At 38.1% G+C, this 23,277-nt stretch overlaps 1 protein-coding gene across 7 annotated transcripts in view; it reads right to left on the bottom strand.

Moving 5' to 3' along the window:
- Nucleotides 1–23,277, bottom strand: part of UVRAG (UV radiation resistance associated) — a 295,043-nt gene that overhangs the window by 168,248 nt on the left and 103,518 nt on the right. For all 7 annotated transcript variants that reach the window (XM_023538911.2, XM_023538913.2, XM_064288716.1 and 4 more), the window contains one exon: nucleotides 5,285–5,390. In XM_023538911.2, the coding sequence (XP_023394679.2) occupies nucleotides 5,285–5,390 (106 nt within the window). The remainder of the gene's footprint in view (nucleotides 1–5,284; nucleotides 5,391–23,277) is intronic.

Below are 23,277 nucleotides of genomic sequence, written 5' to 3'. Positions count from 1 at the left end.
ACCAGGGGCTGGGGCGAGGTAAAAAAGAAGTTAAAAACAAATAATAATAAGGACAAGTAGAATTATTATATTGAGCCAATGAGTAAGACTGTAAAATTATTGTGATTGTTCCATTCAATTTGTACTTGATTTTTTTTTTTTAATAGGTTCTTTTTCTCTGGAAAAAATAGTGCCTTTGGAAGATACTGAGCAAAGAACTTGGGCTATTGCATCACATGGAATATTTTCAACTGCAAATAACAAATCTGTTAGAAGAAAATGGCTCAAAGAATAAAGATATTTATTATCTCACAAATGTGGAAGTCCTGAGGTAAAGCGTTCCAAGACTGGAAACTCAGTAGCTCAATAATGTCACCAAGAATCCGTATTATTCCACCTTTTTGTTCTGTCTTCCTCAGTGTGTTGATACTTGTTGTCAGTCTTGACACTCATTGTTTTAAATGGCTGCAGTACCTTCTAGCATCAGTACAAACTCCAAAGACAGAAAGATAAACTGTTTTTCTCCAGGACATCTCGTTTTAAAAGTGAGGAAACTCTTTCCCAGAAGTCCCCAAGAAATTCCCTTCATGTCACTTTTGCTAGAATTGTATCATATGACTGTCACAGAATCATTCACTAGCAAGAATGGCATTATCGTGATTCATTTAGATGAATTAGGCTTTATTCCCCTATCACCTCCCATGGCTCTCCTAAGGCACATGGCTATCAGAAAACCAGGAAGTGTACTGGGGATAGGGGTGCGTATGACTCTTGGATAGCAACAACAACAAAAAAAACAGGTAACACTTAAAATCATTCCTCTCAGTAGGATGAAGTCAGGTTAAAAAAAAAAAAAAGGTAAACACAGAATTACCGTACCCGTTACCTGTTGCTGTTGCTGTTGAGTCAATTCCAACTCATAGCCACCTTACAGGACAGAGCAGAACTGCCCCATAGGGTTGCCAAGGAGTGGCTGGTGGACTCAAAATGCTGACCTTCTGGTTAACAACTGAGCTCTTAACCACCATGCCCCCAGAATTACTCTATGACCCAGCAATTCCACTCCTAGGTATATATCCAAAAGAACTGTAAAGGTCTCAAACAAGTATATATACATAAATGCTCACAGCAGCACTACTCACAATAGCTAAAAGGGAGAAATAACTCCAATGTCCATCAATGGATGAGTGGATAAACAGAATGTGGTATATACACACAGTGGAATGCTACTCAGCCATAAACAGGATAAAGTACTAATACATTCCACAATGAGGGTGAACCTCCAAAGTATCATACTAAGGGAAAGAAGCCAGACACAAAAGAATACATATCACATGAGTCATTTATATGAAACATCCAGACTAGATAAAACCACAGAGACAGGAACCAGATTGGTGGTTGCCAGAGAAGGGGAGAAGGGGAGAAACTGCTTAATGCGTGAGGCAAGGGGTTTCGCTCTGGAGTGATGGAAACATTCCAAAACCAGAGAGAAGTGGTGGTTGCACCACATTGTGAATGTACTAAAAAAAAAATTGTTTACTTTAAAATCGTTCATTTTATGTTGTATGAATTTCATTTAAATAAGTAATTTATTAAAAAAAAAAAAAGATCCAGGAGACTTCTGCTGCTGGTCAAGATGGAGTACAGAAAAGAACACTAACCAACTAATTTTACCAGACTACTATAAACAAGATGGACTGCCACAATGGCTGCAACAATGGGCTCAAGCAAAGCAACAAATGAGGATGGTGCAGGACTGGGCAGTGCTCCGTTCTGTTGCACACTGAGTCTCTATGACTCAGAAGCATACTGACAGCACCTAACAGCAATGTAAGATGTTAATAATGGGGAAAACTGGATGTCGAGCTTACACATGGGAACTCTGTATTATCTCTGCAATAATTCTATAAATATAATACTGTTCTAAAATAAAAGGTTCATTTAAAGAAAAACTGGCGAAATCTGAATAAAACGTGTAGTTAACTATAGGGCATCAATGGTAATTTCTTAGCTTGGACAAATTGTACTAGTTATGAAAAATGTTAACATTAGAGGAAGCTGAATGAAAAAAAAAACACATGGGAGCTATCTTTGCAAGTTTTCTGTAAATCTAAAATTAAAAATTTATATATAACCAAACAGGCAAAAAGATCTGAACTGACACTTCTTGAGAGTTACATGAACAGCCAATTAAGATAGAAAAAATGCTCAACAGCATCAGTCATCAGAGAAACACAACTTAGATGCAAAGGAGATGCCACTATACACCCATGTGAAAAAAACAAACTCAAACCTGTCGCCCTCAAATCAATTTCGACTCATAGTAACCTTATAGTGGCCTTATAACCACTGGAACAGCTAAAACTAAAGACCGACCACTTAAATGAGATGCACAAATTCCTTGAAAGACACCTGCTACCAAGGCTCACTTAAGAAGTAAGTAACTTGAATAACTCTATAACTATTAAAGAAACTGAATTCCTAGTTCAAATCTTTCCCACAAAGAACATTCCAGGCCCAGATGATTTCACTGGTGAATTCTACCAAACATTAAAAAAAAAAAAAAAAAATTCTACAAATTCTCACAGAAGATAGGAGGAAACACTTCCAAACTCACTAGCTGGGTCCAGGTTACCGAGACAGCAAAACCAGACAAAGAGATTACAAGAAAACTACAGACCAATATTCCTCATGAATGTAGATGCAAAAATCCTTTAAAATTTTTTAAAAGCAAATTGAATCCACCAATACACATAAGAATAATTCATCATAACCAAGTGAGGTTTTCCCCAGAGTGCAAGGTTGGATTAACTTTCAAAAATCAATCAGTGTATTTCACCATAATGACAGAAGAAAAAATACACCATTATCTCCATAGATAGATCAAAAGCATTTGACAAACTCCAAAATGTACAGGTAAAAATTCAAGATGACAATGGCAGAAATTCTATAAGAAATATAATTAAATGTCAAAAAAATAATACTGGCCATTGATACTACGTGAGATGCCAAATCTTTGAAAGTCATCGAGTATGAACCAAATTTCTTTTAACAAAGTTAATTACTACATGTGGTCTTAGAAGGTAATCTGATTTCTTTCAGTATCAAATATACCTTCTGACTGTATTTTTACTTAGGCTAAAATTAAAATTAATTCTTTTACATTGAAAACACTTGGGTTGGGGGATGAAGGCCTTGGGACAATTTGGAATGGAACTGAAGAAAAAGAGGTAATAGTAAAAGTTTCTAATTTGCAACAAAAACATCTTAATGTTATTCCTTGGAAGGAGACAAACCAAAACTTCTGTTTCTGTCAAATGATCTAGGCAAGCTGCTTCACTTCCTCAGGCCTCATTTTCCTGTCCTATTTTAAGAGGAGATTAACCAAACCGAAACCTGTTGCCATCAAGTTGATTCCAGCCCGTACAGAATCTATAAAATAGGGGAGAACTGCCCTATAGGGTTTCCAAGGCTGTGATCTTTATGGAAACAGGTGGGTTCGAACCACCAACCTTTCAGTTAGCAGCCAAGTGCTTAACCACTGTGCCACCAGACTATTCGAGATTAATTCTTAAAGTCAACAGATATTTATTGAGCACCGACTATGTGTCAAACACTTTTCTAGGTGGGGTGGGGGAAATATATATATGTTAAATGGTAATAAATACCACGGAGAAAAATAAAGCAGAGAAGGGGACAAGATGTACTAAAGAAGGGGATGATTTTAAATGGGGTGATTAGAGAACTAGAAATTTTCTAGGTTCATTTTCAGTTCAAAAATCTGATCCTTTCCTTCTATGTTGACTAAGCAGCATAAAAAAACACAGTGAACATCTGAACCTGACCTCCTTAAACTCGTACATTCTATCACCTTGCTCTGTGTGTCACCACTTATATTAAAAAAAAAAAAAAAAGGATTAAACATACATTTTTTCATACTGAGACAAAGCATATGCTGTCATTTAATGAAATAAGTAATTTCCCAGTCTTGCCTTGGGAGAGGAAAACAAGAAAAATAAAACCTAGCAATTTCTCCCCAGACAAAGGTTGTCCAAATGTGGCACTTTTGTACAGTACTGAAAAGAATTAAAATTAGCGGTTTTTTCTCCCCCTCAAATACATTTACGGTCTGGAGCTTGGTACTTTATCAGGCCTACGTCAAAACAAAAGGTAGTTTAGAAGCTTCTTCAAGATGGAAGATTTTCCAAAGCAAGGAAAGTTTTACTAAGTATTCCTACTGTAGTCAGCGTAGCTGTCATATGTTGTGTGTCTGCTATGTGTCAGGTACAGTACTAGTGACTTTATATATTAGACTGAACAATATGAAATTGCCATTTGTAGGTCAAAATCAACAATTTTATATAATTCAAACTAATACACTATCATACATTAATTTCAAAGTCCATGATAGAGAAATGTGTGCGTTAATTGGATTGGGCTTTTCCATAGTTCTTCTGTTCTATCATCTCGGGCAAATTTTCAAAGTAACAAGGAGCCTTTGTTTTGGGTTTAAAAGGCCCTCTGCCAAGTTGATAGCACTGTGAACGACAACTGGAAGATACTGCCTACCTGTGATAATGACTCTGTACAACAAATACTTTAAAAAAACTTACCTAGTATTTGAATTTTATTTTACGTAACATAATCCACAGCAGAAATTTCATCAAAAGCTATCCATAGCTGTGTGGCTTCATTCTGAGCAAAGCTCATTTTATTGGTTATACTCATTCTGTTTTCAAAGGCATAATCTTCACTCTAAAATTAATATTTTTTTGCTACTAGGAAGTATATAAACCAATCCAAAATTTTATCTGTATCTTAAATCTGTCCATTTGAATTAGGATTTCTATTTCCCTGGAAATGCCTCATTAAAGAGTTTTCCCCAAAAGAGAACACTGTTCATAAACCAGTTTATTATGCTCAATCCAAACAACTTTTAAATTCATCTTTTAAAAGTAGATTAGTCCCTATAGTTTATTTTTTCTTCTTTTGGCAGCTATTTTTCATTCACTATACAGCTCATGTTTAGAGTTCATATTTATAAGACATTAATATAACAGCCTGTTAATTATCTTCTAAGCAATTCTATGTAGTCCAGAGTTTCATAAGGCAAGTACTTTGTATGCTACATTTTCAGCAGATGGGGAAGTTTATTTCCAACATTTAAATGCCAACAGAAGTCTCAGTTAAATAATATTAAGAAAAAAAAAATTAATCCGAGAAGAATATGATGATCCCCTTTAGAAATCATAAAGTTTAAACAGGTAAATATATACATTTTAAAAAAAGAAAAAAAAAAACCTACCAGCTCATTGCTTGTAGATGTGAGCCTTAGCTTTTCTTCAATTTCCTTCCCAATTTTCTGAACAGTTACCTGAGTCTGTTTAATTGCACATTGGGCTCTATGAAGCCTAGAAATAAAAGTTGTAGAAAAATTTAAGTGAACTAAACTCCTAATACAAGGTCACAAAATTAGGACAAACCTAAACATTAAAGCTAAAGTCACAAAACTTCTAGAAGAAAACATAAAAGAATATCTCACAATCTTGGGGTAGCCAAGGATTTCTTAGAGAAGACACAAAAAACTCCAAACCAAACCAAACCCATTGCCGTCGAGTTGATTCTGACTCATAGTGACCCTATAGGACAGAGTAGAACTGCCCGATAGAGTCTCTAAGGAGCGCCCAGCAGATTTACAAAAAACGCAGGGAACAAAATTAGGACAAACTTTTCAGAATAAACAGAATTAATAATGACCTCAAACTGATTGTTTTCAATTCCCTAGCATATTTATAATGAAATAACAGGAATTACAATATATTCTAAAAACAACCTTCTTACACCTGCCTGCCTACCTCCAATATGCTGAGTGCTGTGTTGGTTACCTAGTGCTGCTATAATAGAAATAACACAAGTGGATGGCTTTAACAAAGAGAAGTTTATTCTCACACAGTCTACAAGTCCAAATTCAGGGCATCAGTTCCAGGGGAAGACTTTCTCTCTGTGTCAGCTCTGGAGAAAGGTCCTTGTTATCAATCTTCCCCTGGACTAGTAGATTCTCAGCACAGGGACCCCAGGTCCAAAGGATGCACTCTTCTCCTGGTACTACTTTCTTGATTATATTAGGTCCCCATGTCTCTCTACTCACTTCTCTCTTATATATTTCAAAAGAGGTTGACTTAAGACACAATCTAACCTTGTAGATTGAGTCCTGTCTCATTAACATAACTGCTGCTAATCCCATCTCATCAATATCATAGAGATAGGATTTACAACACATAAAATCACACCAGATGACAAAATGGCGAACAATCACACAATATGGGGAATCATAGCCTAGCCAAGTTGACAGATATTTTCGGGGGACACAATTCAATCCATGACAAGAACAAAAATAAAGAACTCAGAGGAGTCTGGAAGAGACCTCAGAAATAATCTGGTTGAATTCTATCATTTTAGAGATATGGAAATAGACCCAGAAAAATCAAGTGGGTTGCTAATATCATCAAGAGAGCATCACTGCTGTTAAGGCTGAATACTACTTCTGGGTATCCATAAAGAACAAAGAATTCACAATAATCCCAGTTTGGGAGATAGAATTAAAGCAGATGGCACTCTGGAATATGTAAGAAAAAACAAAACATGACACAAAAGACAAAGTAGAGAAGCACTTAAGTTCTGGACCAGGGTCTATATAACAACTGAATTCTCGGTGAGGAACCTTTAAGGAACACTGAAAAAAATTAGAGCTATTTTTCTTTTTTGCTTTAGTTATTGATTTTTTGGTCTTTCTGTATTTAAACGTGACTCATATTTTTCTTATACATTTACATATCAAAAAATGGCAAAGCTGTCTTTATTTGTAGATGACATGATTTTCACGTAGGAAATCACAATTATCTATAAAACAACTACCAGAACTAATCAGTAAATTTCAATAGCAGTGGGTTTGGTTTTTTTGGTTTTATAGGATCCAAAGTCAACATACAAAAATCAATTATATTTCTATATACTAGCCACAAACAACCTGAAATACAAAATTTAAAAAATATTTTTTATATGGCAGCCATCAAAAATACTCAGGAATAAATTGAGCAAAAGATGCAGACCTGATGCTGAAACTATAAAACACTGCTGATAAAAAAGGAAGAGCTAAATAAACAGAAAAAAACATCATGTACAGTGACTTGAACATTAAATACCATTAAGATGTCAACGTTTCCAGGGACAATGCTAGGAACCCTAATAAAAAGCAAAAACCAAACCCAGTGCCACTGAGTTGATTCCGACTCATAGCAACCCTATACAACAGGGTAGAACTGGACCATAGAGTTTCCAAGGAGCGCCTGGCAGATTCAAACTTCTGTCTCTTTGGTTAGCAGCCGTAGCACTTAACTACTACGCCACCAGGTTTTCTGGAACCCTATACATGGCATAAATAGCACGTAAGTCATAATTAACAGGGTATAATCTCTAAAATCTACAAGATACTGCAACACCTCAACAACAAAAAGACAAATGACCCAATTCAAAAATAGGCAAAGGATACGAACAGACACTTCACCAAAGAAGACATTTGGTGGCTAACAGACACATGAGGAAATGCTCATGATCGTTTGCCATTAGAGAAATGCAAATCAAAACTACACGAGATACCATCTCACCCCAACAAGGCTGGCACTAATTCAAAAAACACAAAATAATAAATGTTGGAGAGGTTGTGGAGAGACTGGAACACTTATGCACTGCTGGTGGGAATGTAAAATGGTACAACCACTTTGGAAAATGATTTGGCGCTTCCTTAAAAAGCTAAAAAAAAAAAAAAAGCTAGAAATAGAAGTACCATATGATTCTGCAATCCCAGTCCTAGGAATATATCCTAGGAAATAAAAGCCATCACACTAATAGATATATGCATACCCATGTTCACTGCAGCATTGTTCACAATAGCAAAAAGATGGAAACAACCTAGGTGCCCAACAACAGAAGAATGGATAAACAAGTCATGGTACATACATACAACGGAATACTATGCAAAGAACAATGATGAATCTGTGAAACATCTCTGAACATGGATGAATCTGGAGGGCATTATGCTGAGTGAAATTAGTCAGTCATAAAGGGCAAATATTGTATAAGACCACTATTATAAAAACTCACAAAAAGTTTTAAACACAGAAGAAAACATTCTTTGATGGTTAAAAGGGTAGAAAGGAAGAGGAGGGAAATTCACTAGACAGTAGACAAGAATCAACTTCAGTGAAGGGAAGGACAACACACAATATAGGGGAAGTCAGGACAACTGGACCAAAGCAAAAGCTAACAAGTTTCCTGGACACATCCAAACACTTTGAGGGACAGAGTAGCTGGAGCTGGGGCCTGGGGACCATAGTTTCGGGGGCCATCTAGGTGAACTGGCATAATGAAGCTTATTAAGAAAACGCTCTACTTCCCACTTTGGTGAGTAGTGTCTGGGGTCTTAAAAGCTTGCGAGTGACCATCTAAGATGCATCAATTGATCCCATCCCATTTGGAGCAAAGGAGAATGAAAAAAAAAACAAAGACACAAGGAAAATATTATTCCAAGAGACTAAATGACCACATAAACCAGAGACTCCACAAGCCTGAGACCAGATGAGCTAGATGGTGCACAGCTACCAATGACCACCCTGACGGGGAACACAACAGAGAGTTCTGGGTGGAGTGGGAGAAAAGTGCAGAGCAAAACTCAAATTCACGTAAAAAGACTAGACTTAATGGTCTGACAAGACTGGAGGAACTCCCGAAACTATGGCTCCTGGACACTCTGTTAACCCAGAACTGAAGCCATTCCCGAAGACCACTACTCAGACAAAGATTAGACAGGACTATAAAACAAAAAATAATACACATGAGGAGTGTGCTTCTTAGTTCAATCAGACATATGAAATCAAATGGGCGGCTCCAGTCTGGACACAGAATGAGACGGCAGGAATGGGCAGGAACTGGCTGAATGGACACAAGGAACCCAGGGTGGAAAGGCGGAGTGTGCTGTCACATTGTGGGGACTGCAACTAATGTAACAAAACAATATGTGTATAAATTTTTGTATGTAAATCTAACTTGAGCTGTAAACTTTCACCTAAAGCACAAAAAGTAAAAAAAAAAAGATGTCAATGTTTCCCAAATTGATCAATACAGTAGTCCCCCTTATCCATGGGGAATATGTTCCAAGACTCCCAGTGGATGCCTGAAACTGCAGACAGTACCAAACCCTATATATACTATGTTTTTTCCTACACATACATACCTATGATAAAGTTTAATTTCTAAAGCAAAGATGTCACTTTAAGGACTAATTTGTGCCTGACCCAAACTATGATTTCAGTCATCTCATACGTATGTGAAAACTGGACAATGAATAAGGAAGACCTAAGATGAACTGATGCCTTTGAATTATGGTGCTGGCAAAGAATACTGAATATACCATTGACTGCCAAAAGAACAAACAAATATGTTTCGGAAGAAGAATAGCCAAAATGCTCCTTAGAAGCAAGGATGGTGAGACTTTGTCTCAGGTACTTTGGACACGTTATCAGAAGGGATTGGTAAAGCGGAGGGTCAGTGAAAAAGAGAAAGACGCTCAACAAGATGGACTGACACAGTGGCTGCAATGATGGGCTCAAGCATAACAATGATCATGAGGATGGCACAGGACCAGGCAGTGTTTAGTTCTGTTGTACATGGGGTCACTCAGTAGGAACCAACTGTATGGCACCTAACGACAACAGGAGATTATTCTATTGTACTCAGGCTGCTGCTTCTTATGATGATGTGAAATGATAAAATGCCTATGTGATGAGATGAAGTGAGGTGAATGATGTACGCACCATGATGTTGTGTTAGGCTACTACTGACCTTCTGATGATACATCAGAAGAAGGATTACTGCGCCATGTGATGTCAATGGCTGAGGATCCTCAATAGCTGAAGGTTTTTTTTTGCAGAACCTTTTGGAAGAACACTGCAATCCGAAGTTTTCAGACCAAGGCTGACCATGGGTAACTGACACCACGGAAACTGAAAGCGCTGGTAAGGGGGGACTACTGCAGTTTTGAAATCCCAAAGTCCCAACAGGCATTTTTTTTTTTAAGAAATTAATGAGCTGATACTATAATCTGTACAGAAAAGAAGATAATCTAGAAGAGACAAAACAATCTTGAAATCTGCCAGATTTCAAGATTTTCTATAAAGCTATGCTATCAAAGCCATGAGGTACTGGCATAAGAATTGACAAATAGATCAATGAAACAGAATAAAGAGTACAGAATTAGACCTAGACATATATGGTCCATTGATTTTGACAAAGGAACCAAAGCAAATCAATTAGGCAAAGAAAGTGTTTTAAACAGTGCTGGAATAACTAATAAACACAGGGGAAAAGGAAGCCCTGGTGGCATAGCGGTTAAGTGCTACGGCTGCTAACCAAAGGGTCGGCAGTTCAAATCCGCCAGGCACTCCTTGGAAGCTCTATGGGGCAATTCTACTCTGTTCTATAGGGTCGCTATGAGTCGGAATTGACTCCACGGCACTGGGGGAAAAATGAATCTCATCTTTTACCACACCAAACCAAACACGTTGCCATCAAGTCGATTCCAACTCAAGGGGACCCTATAGGACAGAGTAGAGCTATAAGGTTTCCAAAGAACAGCTAGTGGTTTCGAAACTGTTGACCTTTTGGTTGGCAGCCAAGCTCTTAACCACTGCGCCACCACGCATAGAATATCAATTCAAGAAGGATCACAGACCTAAGTATGAAAGCTAAGGTCATAAAACTTCTAGAAGAAAACATAAGAGAATATCTCACAATCTTGGGGTAGGCAAAGATTTCTTAAAGAAGACCAAAAAACACTATTCATAAAATTTTAAATGTTAAATCAGACTTTGTCAAAATTTAAGACATCTGTTCATCTAAAGATGTCATTAAGAAAATGAAAACCAGTCCACTGACTGGGAGAAAATATTTGTAACACATGTACCTGACAAAGGAGTTGTGTCTAGAATATACAAAAAACTCTTACAAATCAGTAACAAATAAAAACAATAACCTAATTAAGAAATGGGCAAAAGAGTGAAACAAACATTTCACAAAAGAAGATACAAGAATGGCCAATAAGCATATGAAAAGGTGCTCAACACCTCAGTCATTAGGAAAATACAAATTAAAATCACAATGATACCACATTTCACACCTGTTGTTGTTGTGTGCAGTCAAGGGATTCGGACTCATAGGGACCCTCCCACCCACTGCCATCCAGTTGATTCCGACTTATAGTGACCCTATAGGACAGAGCAGAATTGCCCCATAGAGTTTCCAAGAAGCGCCTGATGGATTTGAACTGCCGACCTCTATGGTTAGTAGCTGTAGCACTTAACTACTACACCACCGGGGTTTCCATAGCGACCCTAGCATAGTTAAAATTCAAGTGACAACACCAAATGCTGGCAAGAATGTGGAGCAACTAGAACTTGCAATCATTGCTGACAAAATTGTAAAATACTACTACCATTCTAGAAAACTGTTTCTCATAAAGTTAAACATACATCTAGCCTGTGACTCAGCAAGTCTACTCTTAGGTATTTACCCAAGAAAAATTAAAACATACGTCCACAAAAAGATTTGTACAAGAACATTCATAAAAAACAACCTAAATGTCCATTAAACAGGAAAATTAATAAACAAATTGTGGTATGCCCATAGAAGGAAACTCTACTCAAATAAAAAAGGAATGCACTACTGATACATTCAATAATATGGATAAATACCAAAAAAATCACATTGGGAGAAAAAAGCCAGAAACAAAAAAGTACATACTGTATGATTCTATTTATATATGATCAAGATCAGGTAAAAAACAGCATATGGTAATGGAAATCAAGAGTGGCTGGTTGCCTATGTGAGGTGGGCGTAGACTAGTAGGGAGCAAGAGGAATGAGGAAATTTTCTCAGGTGATGGGGATGCTTCCTATCTTGATTGGGGTGAGGGATACATGGGTGTAAACACTTGCCAAAACTCATAGAATTCACACTTAATACCTTTGCATTTCACCATATGTAAATTTTTAAACTCTGTTTTTAAACATCAGTTATCACTTCTAACCTGATATATCAATCCTTCCCCTATATATTGAAAGATTAAATTTTATTAGGGATTTGATGGAGTCAAGACCTCTGCCAACAAAGTTGTTATTATGACACTAAACCAAAAAGCCAGACTCATTGCCATCAAGTCAATTCCGACTCATAGTGACCTTATAGGGCAGAGTAGAACTGCCCCATAGCCTGTAAATCTTTATGGAAGCAGACTGCCACATCTTTCTCCTGCAGAGCAGCTGGTGGGTTCAAACTGTCAACCTTCTGGTTAGCAGCCAAGCACTCAACCACTACACCAACAGGGCTACACACTGAAAATATTCACGCCATGTCCTATACTTCGGGAGGCTGTCTCACAGTTACTGTGGATTTCTTAGATCATCTCTAAAAGGGAGCAACTCTCATAGCCAGTTTGCTTATGAGATCAGATACTCAACAACTTTCTCTGGGCTCCTAAGGAATTCAACAGTGGAGATTACACTCTATCCTACTCCTCTTGCTCTGTGTGTGTGCGTGTGCATACGTGCACACACGCTACATCTACACTGACAGTAATACTCTCTTACCCAAAGAAGACCCTAAAGAAATTTTAAAACAAGGGAAGGTCCTTTGTGATCTGGTCCCTGCCTATATATCCAGCCTCATTTTCTAAGACTTTACCTTGCATCTTCAACTCCGGCAATACTGAACTATTGGTGATTCTCCAAGCATATCATGCTACGACTTGCTTCCGTAATTTTGTACAAACCGTTCCATCTGCCTACAAGTTCTCTCTGCCCCTTAACAGATCAGTAAACTCCTACTCCCATTAACAGGTGGTTCAACCATAAGCTCTTCTTCAAAGGCCTTCCCAACTACCTCAGACAGGTAGAGGCACTCCCTTCTCCAGAAATCTGCTCTATCTTGTATACAACACCATAACAAATATTACAGAACCATATTTTATAGCGAATGTTTATTTACTTGTCCACTTCCTCATGACATTTTCCTGAGGAAAAAATATATTTCATACATACTGCCATTGTTTACCACAGAATCTGACACAAAAGGGGCACTCAACAGATATTTGCTGACTGTATGTCTACTAATGACTGAGTATAAAAGCATAGAACCCAAGATTTAATATTTTTCAGTGTTATCAATAGAAGAGTAATTGAAATATCAACATGTTAATTTTCTATATTTGTAACTTTAAAATACTATATTCAAAACAAAAATCACATAAGACCTCTCATTCAGGTAGAAAACAAGCATGTTTTCTTAAAAATGTTACCAGAATTCTAATAATGATAGGTATTATCAACTCACAGGAGAAATCAACAAAATAGCCTGTTGCTTTAAAAGGGGGAAAATGCTGCCTAAAACTCACTGGTACTATGCAAACAACCTTGTCAAATGGTAAAGACTTTAAAAATAAAAATGATTCATGACCATAATTAATGTATGACTTCAACTATTTGGCTCTCACTGCCCCAGACGCTTTCTGATCTTACCTTAGGGGCTTAAAACACACAGACAGAGTCACATTTCCTCCAATCTTCAGTGTTATCCAAATAGACTTTCAGAGCCTTTGCTACATCAAGACAGAGCTAATAACATTCCCCTTTCAAACCCAACAGGAGAATAAAAGTTTGAAGTTTTTAGGCTTTTAAAGAGAACGTGGGACATCCTGATTCCCCGGGGGGTGAGAAGATGAAGGACCAACAAGAAAAGAAACAACTGCTTTGTCTCCACACTGGCTGACCAGTTTCAGAGGAAGATTTCTTAATTTTGCAAACTAGGAAAGGATTCTACAAAGAAAGAAATATACACCATCTAATCATCTGGGTGGTTGGTCAACACCAACACTGACACTTCCAAGCTGAAATAAACCTCCATCATCGCTGGGGTTGGAGAGGAAGAGTAAAGTAGCTCTATCTGATAAACATTCAGGTTATGGTAAATGGATGCATCCCTATGACTTAATATGATTTGAATTAAGAGTAAAATTGAAACTGGGCTAAAAGAAAATGCTTCAAGGTTACATACTGCTGTGACTAAAAAGTATTATTACGCTGCATTCAAGTTTTAAGACCCAACCCAATCTGTGGAGTCTATTCCGATTCATAGCGACCATATAGGACAGAGCAGAATTGCCCCATAGTTTCCAAGGAGTTGCTGGTGGATTCGAACTGCCCACCTTTTGGTTAGCAGCTGGGCTCTTAACTACTGCACTACCAGGGCTCCAAGTTTAAGACAGAGAATAAAAAATCAGAACACCTAAAGAGGAAGTGAAGTAAAGTTGTCTACGGCTTGAGGGGAGAAATAAAAAAGAAGAAAATAAAGGAAAAGGCAAGAATATATTGAGAGAAACAAGCATCTTACATTAATGGCTTTCTATTCGAAACGAACCCCCACCTGTCTGTCAGTTTTTTGTACTTTGGGGGCTCACGTGTTGCTGTGATGCTGGAAGCTATGCCACTGGTATTCAAATACCAGCAGGGTCACCCATGGAAGACAGATTTCCAAACTAAGACGGACTGGGAAGAAGGATCCGGTGGTCTGCTTCTAAAAAGAATTAGCCAGTGAAAACTTTATGAATGGCAACAGAACATTGTCTGATATGGTGCCAGAAGATGAGCCTCTCAGGTTGGAAGACACTCAAAAGATAACTGGGGAAGAGCTGCCTCCTCAAAGTAGAGTCCACTTTAATGACATAGACCGAGTCAAGTTTTCGGGACCTTCATTTGCTGAGGTGGCACAACTCAAAATGAGAAGAAACAGCTGCAAACATCCATTAATAATTGGAACATGGAATGTATGAAGTATGAATCTAGGAAAATTGGAAATCATCAAAAAATGAAATGGAATGCATAAACATCAATATCCTAGGCATTAGTGAGCTGAAATGGGCTGGTACTGGCCATTTTGAATCAGACAATCATAGGGTCTACTATGCTGGGAATGACAACTTGAAGAGGAATGGCATTGCATTTATCCTCAAAAAGAACATTTCGAGATCTGTCCTGAAGTACAATGCTGTCAGTGATAGGGTAATATCCATACACCTACAAGGAAGACCAGTAAATACGACTACTATTCAAATTTACACACCAACCACCAAGGCCAATGAGGAAGAAACTGAAGATTTTATCAACTTCTGCAGTCTGAAATTGATCGAACATGCAATCAGGATGCATTGATAATTACTGGTGATTGGAATTCAAAAGTTGGAAACAAAGAAGAAGGATAGGTAGTCGGGATCCCTGGTGATAGAAATGATACCGGAGATTGCATGATAGAATTTTGCAAGACTTCTTCATTGCAAATACCTTTTCTCACCAACACGGACACGTGTCACCCATGGGCACGGCCCGCGCGCACACGCGCACGCGGGCCCGGACGCACGGCAACTCGCACGGACGGCGCAGCCGAAACACGGGAAGATACGCCTCAGGGGCACACGCCCGCGGACCCCCGCCCCCAACAAAAGCCCGCCCGCGGCCAACCCCCGCCGAAGCGGGACGCGCACCCGCACGGACGGACGGAGGGGCGCGACGGGGCGGACGGCCGCGCAGCAGCGCTTCGGAATACACGTGGACCTCACCAGATGGAATGCACAGGAATCAAATAGACTACATTTCTGGAAAGAGATGATGGAAGAGCGCAGTATCATCAGTAAGAACAAGGCCAGGGGCCAACTGTGGAACAGACCATCAATTCCTCATATGCAAGTTCAAGCTGAAACTGAAGAAAATTAGAACAAGTCCACAAGAGCCAAAGTACGACCTTGAGTATATCCCACCTGAATTTAGAGACCATCTCAAGAATAGATTTAACACGTTGAACACAAATGACCAAAGACCAGGTCAGTTGTGGAATGGAATCGAGGACATCATACATGAAGAAAGCAAGGGGTCATTAAAAAGACAAGAAACAAAGAAAAAAACAAAATGGATGCCAGAAGAGACTTTGAAGCTTGTTGAACATCGAGTGGCTAAAGCAAAAAAGAAAGGAAGAAACGATGAAGTCAAAGAGCTGACCAGAAGATTTCAAAGGGTGGCTTGAGAAGACCAAGTAGAGTATTATAATGACATGTGCAAAGACTTGGAGTTAGAAAACCAAAAGGGAAGAACATATTCGGCATTTTTCAAGCTGAAAGAAATGAAGAAAAAATTCAAGCTTCGAGCTGCAATACTGAAGAATTCTACAGGGAAAAAAACGACACAAGAAGCATCAAAAGAAGATGGAAGGAATACACAGAGTCACTATACCAAAAAGAATTGGTCGACATTCAACCATTTCAGGAGGTAACATATGATCAGGAACCGATGGTACTGAAGGACGAAGTTCAAGCTGCACTGAAGGCACTGGTGAAAAGCAAAGCTCCAGGAAACGACAGAATACCAACTGAGATGTTTCAACAAACAGATGCAGCGCTGCAAGTGCTCGCTCCTCTTTGTCAAGAAATCTGGAAGATAGCTACCTGGCCAACCAACTGGAGGAGATCCATATTTATGCCTATTCCCAAACGTGGAAATTATCAAACAATATCATTAATATCACACTCAAATAAAATTTTGCTGACGATCATTGAAAAGCAGCTGCAACAGTATAATGACAGGGTACTCCCAGAAATTCAAGCTGGATTCAGAAGAGCACATGAAACCAGAAATATCATTGCTGATGTCAGATGGATCCTGGCTGAAAGCAGAGAATACGAAAAAACGCTTACCTGTGTTTTATTGACTATGCAAAGGCATTCAACTGTGTGGATCATAACAAATTATGGATAACACTGCAAAGAATAGGAATTACAGAGAACACGTAATTGTGCTCATGAGGAATCTGTACATAGATCAAGAGGCAGTTGTTCAGACAGATCAAGGGGATATTGCATGGTTTAAAGTCAGGAAAGGTCTGCCTCAGGGTTGTGTCCTCTTATCATACTTACTCAATCTGTATGCTAAGCAAATAATTCAAGAAGCTGGACTATATGAAGAAGAACGGGGCATCAGGATTGGAGGAACACTCATTAACAACCTGCGTTATGCAGATGACACAATTTTTGCTTGCTGAAAGTGAAGAGGACTTGAAGCACTTACTGGTGAAGATCAAAGACCACAGCCTTCAGTATGGATTACACCTCAACATAAAGAAAACAAAAATCCTCACAACTGGACCAATAAGCGACATCATGATAAACGGAGAAAAGATTGAAGTTGTCAAGGATTTCATTTTAGTTGGATCCACAATCAACATTCACGGAAGCAGCGGTCAGGAAATCAAAAGACACATTGCACTGGGCAGATCTGCTGCAGAGGATCTCTTTAAAGTGTTAAAAAGCAAAGATGTCACCTTGAAGACTAAGGCGCACCTGACCCAAACCATGGTGTTTTCAGTCATCTCATATGCATATGAAAGCAGGACAATGAATAAAGAAAACCAAAGAAGAATTGATGCCTTTGAGTTATGGTGTTGGTGAAGAACACTGCCAAAAGAACGAACAAATTTGTCTTGGAAGAAGGGCAACCAGAATGCTCCTTGGAAGCAAGGATGGCAAGATTACATCTCACATACTTTGGACATGTTGTCAGGAGGATCAGTCCCTGCAGAAGGACATGATGCTTGGTAAAGTAGAGGGTCAACGAAAAAGAGAAGAGGCAAAGCCTCGAGCAGATGGATTGACAAAGTGGCTGCAACAATGGGCTTACGCACAGCAACGATTGTGAGGATGGTGCAGGACTGAGTGGTGTTTTGTTCTTTTGTACATACAGTCGCTATGAGTCAGAATCTGCTCGATGCCACCTAACAGCAACAACATTCCATATGAAAGAATTTAGATTTCTATCCTGTAGGTATTACAAAACCATTTAAAAGTTTTAAGGTGCGAATGATTTAATTACATTTACATTTTTAAAAAGATCTTTCTTCCTGTAGTAAGGTGACGGAAACTAGATTGCAAAGAGAAAGACTAGTGTGAAGTTACTGCTGCAGTCAAAGCAAAAGGTGGTATTGTCCTAAATTAAAATAGTGACAGGCAGGATGATGTAGATGTGGAAAGTGAGGGAGAAGAATAGATAACAAATGACACCTGGAAACAAATTACCAATATGAAGGATGAACGAGGAGACACTATTATAGACCCCATAGACAGTTAAAGTAAATTAAGGGGAAATTATGAACAGCTTTATATCAATAAACCCAATGTAGATGAAACAGTAAAATTGCTTTAAAATGACAAGTTTCCAAAACTAACAACAAAAGAAATAGAAAACTGAATAGCTATTATCTGTTAAAGAAATTAAATTTGTAATGAAAAATCTTCTCACATAGAAATCCATCCTACGCTCAGGTGGCTTCATGGGCAAATGCTAACAACATTTAAGGGAGAAATGATATTAGTCTTAAAAAATCTATCGGAGAAGATGAAACACTTTTTAATTCATTTTATGAGGTTAGCATAACCCTGACACCAAAATGACAAGAACATTACAACAGAAAATTACAGACCAGGTCCTGGGTGGCGCAAACAATCAAGTGCTAGGCTACTAACGGAAAGGCTGATGGTCCCCAACCCACCCAGAGGTAACTCAGAAGAAGGGCCTGGTGATCTGCTTCAGAAAGGTCACAGCCAAGGAAATGTTATGGAGGACAGTTCTACTCTGAAGCACATGAGGTCACCATGAGTTGGAATCAATTCCATGGCAACTGGTTTGAGCATAAATGCAAAAATTGTTAACAAATTTCATCAAAAAAAATCTAGCAAAATATGAAAAAATAATACATCCTGATCAAGCTGGGTTCTTTCTGAGAAATGCAAGGTTGACTTAACATTTGAAAATCAATCAATGACAAACAAAGAGGGGGAAACCATATTATTATTTCAAAAAGTAAAAAAAAATTTGATAAAATTTAATGTTTAAGGCAAAGATAACCACTTTCACCACTTCTATTCAACATTGTATTTGAGGGCCTAACCATTACAACAAGTGATAAAAAGAAACAAAAGTTATAAATATAGGAAAGAAGTAAAAATGTCTATTTACAGATATGACTATATACGTACAAAAATCAAAAGATATCTAACATCAACTAAGAGAATTAATAAATTTAGCAAGATCGTAAGATACCAGGTTAATATAAAAAAATCAATTGGCATTTCTACATCATATCAGCAAATAACTAGGAATAAGTCTAACGGAAGACATGCAAGACTTGTATACTGAAAACTATAAAACACTGCTGAGAGGGATTAAAGAATGCCTAAATAAGTGGAGACATATATAATTCATAAACTGGAAAACTCCATATTGTTAAGAGATCAAGTCTCCCCAAATTGATCCACAGACAAAGCAAACCCAATCAAAACCCTGGCAAGTTTTTTTGCAGAAACTGACAAGATGATTCTAAAATTGATATGGAAATGCAAAAGACCTAGCCAAGGAAAATGTTGAAAAAGGGCAAAGTTGGAAGGGTTACTAGACCAGATTTTATTACTTATCCTAAAGTTATAGTAAGACAGTTGCATCAGGTTAAAGAAATAGATAAATGAGATAGAATTCAGAGTACAGAAAAGACTCATTCATATACAGTCAATTCATTTTTTTTATTAGGAAAAGAAAAGCTTTAGTCTTTTACAAATGGCACTGGAATAACCAAATATCCAAACGGGAAAAAAATGAACCTTAACCTTTACCTCACATCATACACAAAAGCTAATGTGAGCTAGATCAGAGCCCTAAATGTAAAAGCTAAAGCTATAAAACTTCTAGAATAACATGTAGGAAAGTATATTAATGACTTTGGATTAGGCAAAGATTTCTTAAACAGTATACAAAAAGCATTACATATCCAGGAAAAATCTCGTGCAGTGTACTTAATCAAAATTTAAAACTTCCACACATCAAAAAGGCATCACTGAGAAAATGAAAAAGGCAAAGCACAGACCAGGAGAAAATATTTGTAATCCATATATCTGAGAGAAGATTTGTATCCAGAGTATATAAAGAACTCCTACAAATCAATAATAAAAATAGAAACAACCCAACATAGTAAAATGGGCAAAGCCCTTGAACACTTCACAAAAGAAGATATAAGAGCAGACAATATGCATATGAAATGGAAATCAACATCATTAGTCGCTAGAGAATTAAAAATTAAAACCGAAACAAGATACCATCATAAGCCAACTATGATTTACAAAACTGATTTAATACCAAATGTTGGCAAGGAATGAAACAGGAACTTTCAAACACTGCTGGTGGGGCTGTAAAATTGTATAATTTTCGGAAAACTGTCTGGTAGTTTCTAATAAAGTTAAATATGCACCTCTTGTATGAACCAGAAGCTCCACACTTGTTGGTAGTTGTCACTGAGTAGATTCATACTCATGGTGACCCCATGTGAGTAAAGCAGAACCATTCCATAGGGTTTTCAAGGATGTGACCTTTCAGAAGGAGACTGCCAAGCCTATCTCCTGAGACATCTCTGGGTAGGTTTGACCTGCCAACCTCCTGGCTAGTAGTCAAGCGGCTAACCATGTGTGCCACCCAGTGACCTCTAGCTCCACTCTTGAATGTAATTTTTTAAAAATGAAAGCATGTGACCAAAAAAGACTTATGTAATTTTTTAATGATGCTTCTAGCAGCTATGTTAATAACAGCCAGAAAGTGGAAACAACCCAAATATCCATCAATAGGATAACGGACAAATTATGGTATACCCTACAAGGAAATACCACTCAGCAATAGAAAGGAATAAACCACTGGCACAACATGTAAAAATTTCAAAATTTTTATGTTGAATAGAGAAGCCCAAAACCAAAAGAAATGTACTATATAATTCCATTTACAAGAAGTTCAAGAACAGGAAAAGCTAATAAATGATGTAGCAATCAGGAGAGTTTGGCTCAGCTAGGGGTAGGAATGAGGGTGTAAGAATGACTAGCAAAGGGGAATGACAAAACTTTCTGGATAATAAAAATATTCTGTAACTTGATTTGAATGATGATAACGAGAGTGCATATATCTGTTAAAACTCACCAAACTGTATACTTAAGTTTTTTAATTTTTACTGTATTTAAATTATATCGCAAAAGAAAAAGAAAGAACGGTGACTGGTTTATAGCATGGGGAACCAGAAAATGGCGAAGCCATATACTGAGATGAGGAACACATGATGAGCAGTTTCAGAAGAAAGTCCAACTTTCAGTTTGAGGTGCCTGTGCAACATCCAAGAGATGCTGAGCATGAGTTGAATATAAGGATTTGATGCTCAGGAGATACACCTTGCCTGGAGGTAAAAATGTGGCAATCATTAGCATACAGATGATTATTAGCGTAACAGAAGTGTATGAGATCACCCTGAAAGATTGAGAATGAGAGTGAACAAGGTCTATCTAGGACAGAATAATGAGGAATACCAATATTTAAGGGATAGAAAAAAAAAAAAAAACTAAAATCTGTAAAAAAAAAAAAAAAAAAATAGAGCTAGAATGTCCAGAGAAGTAGGACAGCTGGGATTGTTGGCATTAGAACAGGCAAAGGAAGAGAATGTCTCAAGGAAGGAATGATCACTGTCATAAAATCAGGTAACCTAAGGCCTAGAGGAAGGAGCTGTGGTGGCACATTGATTAAAGCTCTTGGCTACTAACCAAAAGGTCAGTGGTTTGAACCTACCAGTTGCTCCGCAGGAGAAAGATTTGGCAATCTTCTTTCGTACAGATTACCCATTGCCCTAGAGTCGATTTCAACTCATAGCAACTCTATAGGATATAGCAGAACCACCGCTTAGGGTTTCCAAGGCTGTAAATCTTTATGGAAGCAGATTGCCACATCTTTCTCCTGAGTAGCTGGTAGGTTCGAACTCTTGACTTTTTGATTAGCAACTGAGCGTTTAACCACTGTACCACCAGGGCTCCTCTGAACCTTAGAAATCCTTTGGGGCAGTTCAGCTCTCTCCTATAGGGTCACTATGAGTCAAAATTGACTCGATAGCAATGGGTCTTCAGGGCCTACAGAGGATATAAGATTCAGTAACAAGGACTTGATTAAAGCCATTTCAAATGTGTCCACCTCTCTCCATGCCATTGTTACCATCCTATTCCAAGTTACTGTTAACTTTCATCTACCCAACAGCCTCCTAACTGGTCTCTCAACTTCTACTCTTGCTCTTCTCAATTTCATTCTCTACTTAATACCAAAACCAAACCCAGTGCCACTGAGTCGATTCCGACTCATAGCGACCCTATAGGACAGAGTAGAACTGCCAAACAGAGTTTCCAAGGAGCACCTGGCAGATTTGAACTGCTGACCCTTTGGTTAGCAGCCATAGCAGTTAACCACTACACCACCAGGGTTTCCAACTTAATACCAAAGGTACCCCTTAAAAGGAATTGGGCCTACCTAAAAGAAGAAACTTGAAGCATGAGAGGGCCTACAGAGTGGGCCACATGCGAAGGAACCACAAGCGGCTTCTATAAAACTGAGAACAACCCCCAGACGACAACCAGCAAGAGAGCCGAGGCCTCAATCCTACAACCATAAGGAATTAAACTCTGCCAACAACCACATGAGCTTGCATAAGGACCCTGAACTCCAGGAAGGAACGGAACACAGCAGACATCATGATTTCAGCCATGTGATACCCAGAGCTGAGAACCCAAGTCAGCTGTGCCCGAATTTCTGACTTAAAGAAACAATGAGCTAATAAACGAGTGTTGTTTTAGGCCACTCAATTTGTGCTAAACTATTGCGCAGCAATAGAAAACTAATACACTCTTTCAATTCGAACCTTAACTATCTTCATTTGAGGCCAGTTCAAATACCGTCTCCTCATGATTTCATTTACTGAACATACTACCACATTAGTCAAGATCAACCTGCACTTTATGAACCTTTAGCTTAATCCCTCTGATAACAGTCAACATATTTAATTTATTCATTCATTCTGCCTTCACATTGAACACTTTCCATGTTTAACATTAAGTCTGGTGTTGAGAGAAAAAAATCACTGGAGACAGTCCCAGCTCTCCAGAAGCATACAATTTATTTACATATTCATGCAATGAACATTTACTGAATGCCTAAATGTAAGCCATGCCTTGTGGTACAGGTGATGGGAATACAGAGATGAGAGATATACTTATCTTCCTAATGCTCAAAGTTTGTGGAGAGATGGGTATAT

The sequence above is a fragment of the Loxodonta africana genome, chromosome 7 (assembly GCF_030014295.1).
Source record: "Loxodonta africana isolate mLoxAfr1 chromosome 7, mLoxAfr1.hap2, whole genome shotgun sequence".
In the NCBI taxonomy this organism is placed as follows: Eukaryota; Metazoa; Chordata; class Mammalia; order Proboscidea; family Elephantidae; genus Loxodonta; species Loxodonta africana.
Note: the sequence above shows the minus strand (reverse complement) of the source record. Positions and strands in the feature narration are given on the sequence as shown.